General features: G+C 41.1%; 1 protein-coding gene across 1 annotated transcript in view; it reads right to left on the bottom strand.

The window, feature by feature from the left end:
• Positions 1-11,601, bottom strand: part of ARFGEF1 (ADP ribosylation factor guanine nucleotide exchange factor 1) — an 85,345-nt gene extending 73,744 nt beyond the window's left edge. The window contains exon 1 of the mRNA XM_030944185.1: positions 10,917-11,601. Within this exon, the coding sequence (XP_030800045.1) occupies positions 10,917-11,040 (124 nt within the window). The 5' untranslated portion in view covers positions 11,041-11,601. The remainder of the gene's footprint in view (positions 1-10,916) is intronic.
• Between the last annotated feature and the right edge of the window lie 931 nt (positions 11,602-12,532).

Genomic DNA, 12,532 nt, shown 5'->3' on the forward strand with positions numbered 1-12,532 from the left:
AGAACCATGATTTGTCAAAAAACAAGATACAACCAAGGACAGTAAGGTCTTCTGCAGTGTCAAGGTTTATGAATCAAATTAGAAGATCCCTTCATAATATGGGGAAAATCTACACTTTATTTTTAACCTTGCTGTAGATATTTGAATGCAATTATTTTTTTTCTCTTTTGGAAATGTGTAGTTTAAATGGTAATTTAAAAGTTGAAGATTACTAACCTTTATTTCAGACTTAAATAGAAGGTAATTTTAAGCCCATGATACCAAGAGAAATTGCAACAAAAAACCCCAAACAAACCCCCAACATATTCCCAATAAGTAGCCTGCTCACTGTAGTAACTTCAAAAGCAACAAAACATATGACACTGCAAGACTGTTATTCATTTCAGACACTAAAACTTTAAAAGGTCACAAGTAAGTCTATACACAAATTATACAACTGGTAACCTTCTAATTAAAAGAGCACTAAACCATTTCCCTCCTACTGTAGCTCTAAATTATAAGAAAATCATTATCTTTTCCAGCTACAAGATGATGGCCAAAAGACTAAATTTAATGATTGTTTACAAAATTCACAACTCATAGTTATATTTGACAGAGGAAACAAAAAAAGATGACAAAGTATGGACTTAAGTTTATTTTTATGTCTGTGGTATGCCCCCCAAAAAGTTGACAACCACATCAAGATGGTAATTCACACCCAAACAAAAATTTGAACTTGTATTAGAAAGCTCCAACTTTAAATCAGAAGTCCTGACACGAGCTTTTTTAAGCAAAGCATTCAAGGTGACCATACTGTTACTGAAGTCTTGATTTCTTCATTAAGTGCTGATGTAAGAAGCAGGTCAGACTAAGATATTTAAGTAACATAAGAAATAAAAATATGAGTATTATTGAAAGCTCCAGTGTGATTGCCTTCAGTACAGCATATATACAGTCATTATTAATACAATTAAATCTTAATTTTTCCATGTTCTTTACATTTATTTACAAATAATTTTTCATCCAGTAATGTTTTTTAGAATTTCAGAGTGCATTACTCAAGACAATTACTCATATGACAACTATTCTTCCTTTTCTCAGATGCCCATAAGGCAGCAAGTGGAAGGCTACTTAAAAGGCCATCACTACACAGTATTATAAACTCTACTCAAGTATTATTAACTCTAACTCATGTTGCTAACCATGCTACAAGAAAGTGCTTCTTTTACCACTGCTTACAAAACTCTGAAGAATTTCAGGCACTCAGTTCCATATTTACTGGATCCACTGCATCCATAGTTCTAAATACAGTATTATGAAACAATGTATTCACATTGACTATGCAAATTCTTTTTATTTAACAATACAGCTAAATTTACAGTTCTTTAACGATGTGTCCTAAAGTGCTTCTAAAGAACAAGTAGGAAAGGCACAAGATCAGTGAAGGAGAAAGTATAAGTAATTACTGTTAAATAAAAACTGTTACAAACTACAGCAGTCAGTCAAAGAAATTGTCACCTGCCTCAAGCTAATCACTGAAAGGCCTAGAGAGCAATCAAGCAGACAGCAGCCTCAGCTTTCATGTGATAAGAAGGTAAACAGGGAAAGAATGGTCCAAGTGCTGCCTTTCCTTCAATATAAAAGGATGTTAATAATTTGAACATGGATTTTGCTCTGAGCAAGGCTCTGGGATGGAGGTCAAACTTAGGTGCAGAGAGAAAGACAAAAGGAGCTAAGATACAAACCTGAAGCTTCTCCAAACATCACTAACTACCACAGACTATATATCCCACAGTGTTAGGTACAATTTTAAAGAAGCAAACTATTTCTCTTTACAGCAAAATTTCAAAGCTTTTAACATCTATTTATATGCACTATCACACAAAAACAGGTCTCATGTCTTAAATCACAAGTGGAGAACAGCCAAGTGTCTCATTTTGATGCAGGTGAAGAAAATTTTAATCACACTTCTCAGACACTTAATTTTTATCCAGCTTTCAAACTTTCATGCAAATGCAGCGGCTCTATTCTAGCAATTTTACTTAAGGTCATAAAGCTCTGTCTCCATTTCAGAATAATGGAAACAAAGGTTAATTTATTCCTATCCACTTTCCTACACTCCACACAAGACCCATGCCAATATTCTTGAACACATCACAGTCCATCAGCAAAATTAAGCACGCCAAGACTCTGCCTTTTCCAGCTTTCCTGAGCTAAAGAAAGAACTCTGTGACTTTATGTTGGCTGCTGCACTCTCGGTCCAGGTAACAGTACCACCCAGATCTTTATACACACCATTAACACCTGCAAGGTCACTTCCCAGGCATGCAGCAGTGTGTCAGTTTTACACACAACAGAACCACACCTTTCCAAAAAATAACTTCACTTGGAAGGGCATTCCCCTTATTCTTACAACCTGCATTAAAAGTACAATGCTCTGTGCAAGTACATCTGCATCAATTCACAGAACAGTTTGAAAACAAAATAGGATGGGAAGCTACCAAAGAAATCATACCAGTGACACACTTATTTTTAATTTACAGATTTGAAACTCCGAGAGTCTACCTCATACTATTCAACTGGACAGCTTGGACTATAGTACAAAATGCTGTCTAATATCTTCAGTAAACCTCAACAGTTTTATCACAATTTCAAAGTCTAAAAATATCTCCTCCCTCATTTCTCTCAAACTACAAAGCTGCACATTTCAATGTGAAGGATATTGGTCATTCAAACCAATTGCAGTGCAAATTGACACCTGGGGGTAACTTCAAGTGAAATTAAAAAAAGGAGTAAAACACTCCTGGATCCAGCACTGGCTAAAATATCTTCATGTAAAATATTTACTAACCTAATTACACTTTTATTTTTAACTGAGAAGTAGGAATAACAGAACAAACCCTGTTGAGATTATTAGAACAGCATGTGCTAAAGGCAGTATGTGCAGAACTGCTGTTATTAATGGATCATTTTCTTGAAATTTATCTCCGTGTTTGAGTAGACAAAAAAAGAGAGCTTGAATAAACCCATTAATCTCAAGGGCAAGTAACTTCAATTCTGTTTAAAATCTAATTTTTCTAACATAAGAAATACATGAAATGAAAAAAAACTTGAAGAGCACAGAACAATAGACATAAACCATTTGAACAAAAACAAGTAATAAACAGCATAACATCAATAACTATGCAATCTTGTACCACATGAGTATATATGACACAGTACCAGAAACAGAGGGACAACAGAAAAAAAAAATAATCAAACCTGAAAGTCATTTAAAAAAAATCCAAACCAATCATGCCCTAAACGTCCTATTAAAAGATACCTTCGGTTTTGGTTTTGGAAAAATGTAGCCGTGCTATTAAACTGTTTATACAATTCTAAAATAAAAAGTGTGGGCTTAAGACAAAAAAAACCCGTCCATGCATGACAAAACAGATCTAAGTTGTGTAAGGTAAAGAGTTAGTACAACATCCACATTCCCTATCCCAGCTTTTAAGCTGTTCTTGACCACAGCATCATAACAGAAGCTCTGCTTCCTCAAGACTTCAAATTATTTTAAAAGTTCATGCCTCCCAACTAAAATCTCACAATCTACTAATACATTTAAAACTTCAAATTAAAGACAACCAGCAAACACCACCAAATCCAGAAACCCCTGAAGAAACCCAAGCAAAATCTCCAACACCAAGAAGAATACCTAAAAGCCAAGACCAAGGGTAGACTAGAAAGAAGCAACATGAAAAACAGAGGCGGGGAAAATACCAAACCAAACTAACCAACCAAAATTCACAAAATAACCCCTCACACCAAAAATTTTTAGTATTTATCAATGCAAATGAAATGTTATCAATCATTTTTCTACCAGCTTGGCAATTTTTATTTCTAATCATTTGAAGTTAAGAACTGAAGAACGTAAGAGTTACAGAAAACTAGTTAAGTGGTGAAAATGCCTTATAATCTATCCCCAAACTTTAAAACTGGTAGATGACCTACCTTTTTTGAAAACTATTTTTAAATCCTTCTCAAATTATTACTGATTGCCAATTTTGTTCTCACTGACACATGTATCAGTCACTCCAGTACTTTGCCTGGGATCAACATTAAGCCAATACACCAGTAATTACCTAGGTCATCCCCGTAACTATGCTGGCACAGTAGCAGATGTCTTCCAGCCCTTCGGAATTTTCTCAGCACCCCAAGACTGATTAGAAATCAATAATGGAATTGTGCCAGATATTTCAAACTATTGGGGCTTGACAGACATATTTTTAGTGTCTCTCTACATTTATACTGAAAATGGAAAGCATCAAATAACAAGCATCATCTACCTTATCCCTCAAAAGGGATTCTTTTAAATACTCCCCTGCATTCCATTACAGATTCTATAAATTATGAGCTAGGTGGTAGTGTTTGGTAGGTTTGGGGTTTTGTGTTTTCCTCTTCATTTTTGGTTACCACTTTAAGTGCTTTTCATAGAAACACCAGCTAGTATTTGTTCAATTATCCTTGTATAATATTCTCTTTCTGTAAAATCCCACAGAAGCATTTTATGTTCTTCCTGGTTATTTCGGAGACCTCTTGTATGTGATTTTTCTTAAAGGTCTGTTTTGCCTAGGTATAACTTATAGTTTCTTCTACTACTACTTACAGGAAAGAACTACAAGCTAACTGAACTCTGTCTGTATGCATCTGACGAGGACAGCTACTACACATTATTTATGTCTTTTAAACACACACAGTAAAGGTCTGCCTCCTTTACAGATAAAAATTATCAAACTTCTTACTCAGCTGTATTTCCATTATATTTCCCTCCTTCCTTGAAATCTGCAGAGCTGTTTCCCAAGTCCCTTCAGCCTATAAAGCTCAACTGGCAGTAGCTGTCTTTCACAGACCAGAATATTTTCTCCCTCCAAACCATCAATTTACACATCACACAAGAAAGCTTTCCAACTGGATACAGAAAACCCAAAACTCTTTTCCCCTGCCTATTCGAGTCATTGATCTACCACTAGCTGTTGCAGAACAGAATAAAAGTCATGGGCAAGTTTGCAGGTCTTGCTTCCCAAGCTCCTGGCAGCATTAATTTAAAGTACAAACTAAACAGCAACCTGATAAAAGTATCAACACCAATAAAACCCCCAAACTGATAGCAAGGTGCCCCCCAAAAAAGGCAAGCCTTACTCATCTTTCTAAGTCCAGGATTTCACCTGGGATGTTTGCCAAGAACAGGAGAGACTGACTAGAACACCAATGGTTGATGCCTCCCTCTTTATAAACACCCATAAACACCAAAACCCTTTCTGAGGACTGCACAAGTTTACATATTTAGAAAATCTTATCAAAATGTTATCTCAATACTGACTGCTTTCTGAGGGATTCTAGAAAAAGTCTGGAAAGTACAACTGATGTCAACAGTTTTTTTATTTGTACATGAAGAAGACACATAGGAACAGACACAGTTGTCGTCCTGAATGAATGACACAGTGATTAGCTGGAAACAAGAACCAAGAGAAAAAGGAAAATATTACAATCACAACAGTTATACACTAGAAAAGGGTACAGGAAGAAAAATCAACTAGACCAAAGCCCCATAAGACAGTAAAGGTAGTTCTTATGAGAAACAGATGCATTCTGGTCACAAGGCAACAACTTCTTATTTTAAGCTTCAAAATTCTAATTAAGGCTCTACAATATGCAGCAGAATACAGGTATTTAAAAGCTGTGTCACAAAGATATGTTGAAGTCTTTCAAGATCAAATTTTAAAAGCTAGTGAAAATCAATGTCCAAAGTTTCAAAATATTAAAGGCTTTAACTGAACACATATTTCAGGATAAAGTCAAAGTTACCTAAAAGAAATACCATTTTTAGCTTCCAAAACAAAACCCAAGTATTTGATATTCACTCTCCATTAACATTTTTCTGACCTAGATAAAATCCACGTTTTCTAGAAAAGTGTTTTTACATATATCCTGCCAACCACCCCTTTCTCAAAAGAGATTAAATCTCATCAGCACCGTCATTCTGCACAGCCAAGATATGATAACATCTGAAACAACAGAATAGCTAAACACACACAACTTTCCTTAAATTAGCCCCATAAACTCTACATAAACAGCACTTGACATATCAAATGCTGAAGGCAACCTGGAAAACAGTTTATAGGGCCAACTAATCCTTACTGTTACCAAGCCAAGTTTTAAATCTTTGCAAAAGTAGACAAGATTTTAACCACACTGAAAGCCTGCTGGTTAAAGCCCAGGCTCAGTAAAGCAAGCAAAAGGAGGGAAGGGCAGCTGCAATTTTCAGGGGTTTTGGTTTTTAAAAAAACACACATAGATCTTGGTTTTTACTAGCATGAAATCTCCATTTATCCTCCTTGCTTACAAACAAGTGTTTCAGAAGGACAGTTACAACCAGAAAAAAAAATTTTATGGACAATAGTGACTTGTAAATTGTGAAAATAAATGCCTACAGTACATGAAGACAACACAGAATACTGCAACACTAATCTCTTTGTATCCAGCAAAGAAAAACCTCAAAAAATTCTGACCTTCAGTTTCTACAAAAGGACAACTAGTTTTCATGAAAAAAAGAAGGTAACCTACCAAGAACAGCACTATCCAAAATACAGACAGGAACGCATTTTTAACTGTTTATTATAGTGTAGGAAGGTATTTTCCAATGCACCCAGAGTTCCCTACACATACACAGTATCTATTAACCACACTCATTCTCATGCATCACAATTGCTTGTATGTGCAAAGGACACAAGATGAAACTAGGAAAGGTAAAAAGGGAGACAGAAAAACTTAAGTAGATGAGAGGCCATTTGCAGACCTGCACAGATAAGGACAGATGAACCTTCACACCGCTAGGTTAGTTCTGCTCTAAGCATTATCGGTTTCCAGAGAAACTAAGTGTTTATCTATAGCCCACTGCTCCATCATCCTACACACACATAAAGGCAGCACAAACTGAACAGAGATGCCACTTTCACACTGCATGAGACCACTACATCATTCAGCAGGATCCTTGCATGACAGACTAAAATAACACAAGGAGCACTAAAGAAGCTTTTAGAACTAAGTTTTGGCCCTCTTCAGTTGGTAGCTCCAGAACTCCAGGCAGCATATGCATAATTTTCTTTAAAGTACATACTAGGGACATATCTGTATCATTTTAAATCACTTGTTGCTTGGAGTTTTATGGAAGAGTTGCTTGACTCCTGATTTGCAGTTGAACTAGCAGACTTTATACAATCAGGGCATTCTGGTGTGCCCAGCTTAGTGCTCTGAAGCCACCTTTTCAAGCAGACAAATCCATACTCCAGATTTTGACATGAAGCACTGACAATTTTTTTTTCAGTCTATTAAAAATTTTATGTTCAGATGAGGATTTTTTTTCCCCAAGACTTTTCACTGTTTATGCAAACACAGTATTTTTACAGTAAGGTTTCCTAGACTGTAGCATAGCTGAAAAGCAATACAGAAACAGCAGTGGAGGTAACTCAGTGGAAAAGGAGCTTCTAAATCCAATAATCCTTTTGACAGCTTGCTGGCTCATGCCTTCTGCAAGTGGACAATTTCAAGGATAAACTCATTCCTTACACAGAAAAGAGTTGTTGCTATGAAAGTAAACAATACAAAGCTCTAAATTAACTCTACTTCATTAGGCGACTAAAGAAATCTTGTGTTTTCCACATAGAGAGAAAACCTCTCAGAAAGGACAAAGTTAAATTAAAGTCAACTGTTCTGTATAAACCCAGACACAACCTGGTCAATCATCAAATACAGGATGCTACAAGTATCAGGCTTAATTTCATCCCTGTTAAAAAGCTAAAGAACATCCATAATTCAGGTTGTGTTAATTAATATTTTGCTTTCTTATCTTCAAATCACTGGAAAAATGGACATACTAGAAGGACCTCATCTTAACACCTGTTCAGAGGTCAAACTGCCACAGTCTGGAATGTTGCACAAATTAAAAATAGATTATGTATAACCTTAATGGAATGCAACAGATTTATAAGAAAATATATGGGGATTAAAAATGACAAAGGGAGGGCATTAAAGATTCTTAAAATACTGCTTGTTAAATTCAATCTAAAAAGCAGAGCTACTATTAGTTTGTCTGTTGTACAGGGATACTGTATTTCTGAACATTTTTTATCAAATATTTCAATAGCAGATCATTTTATACAAATAATATAAAACAATGTAAATAGTGGCTTTAGAGAATGGAATAAAAAGCCTGAATTTGTAACAACTACTAGTTAGAATATCTGACTATTATTAGCAGTAAATAAAAAGCAACATTTTACTACAGTCATGCAGCTGGAAAAAAATGTCTTAATGGAGCACACAGATAACTTCAGTGCCGACTAATTAAATATTCACACTGGAAAAAAAAGATGTCGATTTGGAAGATATGGAAGTATTGCCACGATTTTTAAAAGCTACACTTTATTTAACTACCATTTTAAAAAATCCAGTAAAACTGTAAAGTTTGACTTTGCCAGACTTAGCACCAAATTAAATTCAACTCTAAATTACAATTTTACTAATGTTTTATCATTAATGTTGCTGCTCTTCAAAATAAAGCAGTAAGAAGTTCATACTCCTTGCTTAAGATGGCAAAGAAGCATCCAGCAGTAGTCTGAAGAGAGGGACCGTTCAAAGGGGCAGAGCACAACACATGCACCCTATTTCAAACACTGCTACAAAAATCATAGCTCAGCTTTAACAGCTAACTGTACTCTGTGTGAAACATGGATGATACATACTTTTGTCCAAAAATTTTCTTATAGAGAGACATGAGCACTACTCTGCTCAGGAGTTACATATTGCCACTTCTGATCATGCACAAAACCAGACAATAGACCATGCTAAATTTACAGTCGCCAACTGTATTTTGTTGTGCTGCAACCGAAAAATCAAAAAAAACCCCAAAATCAATAAGCCTCTAGAGTAGTTAGAGGCTTTTCTACAGGAAAAAATACCATGCCTGATATTTTTCAAGCTCACGAAGCCTCTGTATATATGCAAGGCAGTACACACAACCTTCCATTTCTTCTTTCCTGCCTTAATGGTTTTTATACCCACATCATACTGTTTTCCTGTTTAAGCCCCAATCAGATCCACAGGAGAAGGATTCAATGAAGCTGTAGGATGGAAACCACTGGGATGTGTGCTTGAGGGTCTCCTCAAACAAATCAATTTACATGATACAAGAGCCAGACTGTACAGTCTAGAGGGCTTGCTTTATAATCTGTGGAACACAATGGAGCCATGCTTGGAGGGATCTGGATGATACTTAAGATAAATCAAGCTACTGAAATAAAGCATGGCAGAAACACAAGATTAATACCAGTGTCTAATTCTATGGATGACATACAGACTGGATAGAAATTCAGTTTAAAAATAAAAAACCACTTCTATGTTTTATTTCTAACTTGAATGCACAGTCTAAAGTCAACAGAAGGGCCAAAGGGTTACCAATTTAATTTCATCTGCATAAATCATAGGATTACTGTTAACCACTCTAGTGATATATGAAAAATGTAATAAAAAACTTGTTTCACATCGATTTTAATAAAGAAGAAATAAATAGCTGAAGTATGGTTATTTCTGCCCCTCCCTTTGTCAGGCCTTTCATAGACAAAGAAATCAAGGAAAGGATGGGGTTTTTTATAGAAAAAAAAAGTAAGCACTAACATAAGAATGAATAGAATGACAAGGGAACAACTTCAAATTACTTATACTCATTTTTAAAACAAGCAAGTTTCAATTTAACATTATCTCGTCAAACAAATCCATTTAGTAAGACATTACTATACAAAATCAAGATAATTATCTCCAAAACAGAAACAATTACACTACAAAGGGAGGGACATAATCCATTTAACGTGTTACTTAAATGAAACAGGTTCTTCTCTAGAAGTCTTTCAGTAAGTATGTCAGTATTTTGCCACACAGGGTCAAGGCCCGCCTGTGCTCATCATGTCAGAATCGCGAAGCCCAAGTTGTCCTTTTAAGCTGCCTGCAATTGGATGCCTGCATGTGCTTTGTACTATCCAGCACCGGTACTTCCCTCACGCTTCCAGACGGGGCGGCGCTGACACAGCTGCACTACAAACCCAACACCCCTCCTTCGGCCCGAAGTAAACGTTCCCACATCTTGGGAATCCAACAACATGAGGGTTGGACTAGGTGATCTCCAGAGGTCCCTTCCAACCCTAACAACTCTGTGGTTCTGTTATCATCCGCGGCCGCTCCAGCTCTGCCATGCATGAAGGCAGTTCTCTTCCCCATCAGCTGTTTCTCCACCAGGAACGACTCGCCTAAGGCTCTCCCTCGTACATATCCTGGACCATCCTCTCCCTCTGCAGCCCTCCTCCCGGCTCCGAGGAGCCACCAGCTGCAGACATGGCCCGATGTCATTGTCTCTCGCTCTCCGCCACCCCCTCTTCCTCACCCGTCCCTCCGCCCTCACCGCTGCCTGTCACCTGCTCCCTCCCCGCCGGCCGTCTGCTTCCAGGTCAGCTCAGCTCAGCTCCGTGTCTGCCTATTCATCCTGCGAGCGGGGAGGAGGAGGAGGAGGAGGAGGGAAGGAGGAGGAGAAGAGCCCGGCGGGCGCCGCAGCGCCCTCGCCGCTGCTGTCAGCACGGGGCCGCTCCCGGCGAGGGGCGATGCTCGCCCGCAGCCAGGGCGCCCACACCTCCGGGGGGCTGTGCTGCACAACCCGAACCTCTGCCACGGCTCAGCCCGCAACCGCACCGCCCCCGGCCCTTCCCTGCCGGGCAGCCCCTCTGCCTCGTTCCCTCAGAAACCGCACAGCCCTCCCGCAACAAACACACACACAGGCAAAGCGGGCCCTGAAGCGCACCCCGACCTCTGGCCGCCCCTTCCCTTCCTTGCCTGCCCGGGCTGCGCCTCACCTAGTGCCACCTCGCAGGCTTTGCGCAGCTGGGAGTGATGCGCCTTCTTCACCTCCTTGTCGGCCAGGATCTTCTCCAGGGCCCGGGTCAGAAACATGTTTTTCGTCTTCTTCCCTTCATACATGGGCGCGATCGAGCCGTGAGAGGAGGAGGAGGAGGGTGGAGCGGGGAAGTGAGAGCGGGGCACCGGCCTCTCCCACCGGGAGCGCTGCCAGGGGCCGCGGCGGCCGCGGGGGAAGGGCTCCCTCGCAGGGCGTCCCGACACCCGCTCGGCGGCTCCCCCGGGGGAGGCTAGGGTGGGCCCGGGCGGCGCCGACAGCCAACCCCCGCGACTGAGGGAAGACGAAGCCTTCTCCTCCCTTCTCCTCCCGCCCCCGATGCGTGTGTGCGCGGACGGCGCCCGTCAGTCCCCGAGCCGCCCCCGGCCCGCGCCCGCCTCCATCAGCACCGGCGGCGGCGGCCGCAGCAACAACCTGCCCTCGCCATGTTGGAAGGAAGCGACGTCAGGGCCGCAGCCGGAGCGGGAGGAAGCGGCGGCCGTGTCCCGGGAGGCAGGGCGGGCGGAGGGAAGCGGGAGGGCGGGGGGCAGTCGCCTTCTGCCCGCCCCACGGCCGCGCCACAGGTGGAGCGGAGCCGCGGGAGGCAGCAAGGAGGGACGCACGGAGATGGCCGCTGCCACCTGGGAGCTGGATGAGGAGGAGGGGCAGGGCTTCCCTTCCGGGCCACCAGCGCTAGGAGGTGGAGGAGGAGATGGAGGAGGAGGAAGGCTCTCCCGGGATGCGCCACCTGCTCCTAAAGGGGGGGCTTCGCCGGGGCAAGGGGTCTCCCTGGGAGAGGAGCTGTTCTCCTTCCACGGCCGCCGCCTTCCGTGACGAGAAACGCCCGGGTCTCTGGCTCACGGGGAGCGAGGGGAGAGCAGCCCCCAGCGCCCAGGGAGAAAGGACGGGAGAAGCGCATTGGGGCGTGGGAGGTGTGCGGGCTCCCCGGGGCAGTCCCTCAGCCCTCCCCGCCTGGTCCTGTAGCTCCTCGGGTGCAGAGGAGCGCGGCGCCTGCGGGTTCGCGTGATACCTTTCCTCTATCGCCTGTATCCTGTAACCAAATGCTGTCGTCCCGCCTTTCTTCCTACTGCACGTGCACTAGGAGTATAGAGCACTGAAAAAAGTAATAAAAAGCTCAGGTCTACCCTGCCTAGCTGGTAAGCAGTGAAAACAACAGGACCACCTTTTGCGCTCAGGAGTACTAGTAGACTATTATTTAAAAGTCGAATTTGGCGCTGAAAGGTCTGGTTTAGAAAATTTTTATCTGGTTAAAAAAGAAATCTTAGAAATTAATCTGGAAATGAAAGAGCAGAAGTTCTAGATGTACCTTTCAAGCAGACTGGGACTGGCTATAGCATCAGTGTGCAGAAAGGAGGGATGGTTGTGGAAAGCAGGGGCACCTCTGAACTCTGAGGACAGAGCCAGCACACTGCAAAGAAGTTCTCTCCAGCAAGTCTTTTCAGTCTGTTCTCCATTCCTGCCGTTCTCATATATCAGTCAGGAACACAACCTTTGGAAGTTAATCCTGACACCTTCCTCGTGGAGCATTCAGCAAACCTTCCCAGTCTTTTCTTTATT

Source organism: Camarhynchus parvulus, chromosome 2 (genome assembly GCF_901933205.1).
Source record: "Camarhynchus parvulus chromosome 2, STF_HiC, whole genome shotgun sequence".
Classification (NCBI taxonomy): domain Eukaryota; kingdom Metazoa; phylum Chordata; class Aves; order Passeriformes; family Thraupidae; genus Camarhynchus; species Camarhynchus parvulus.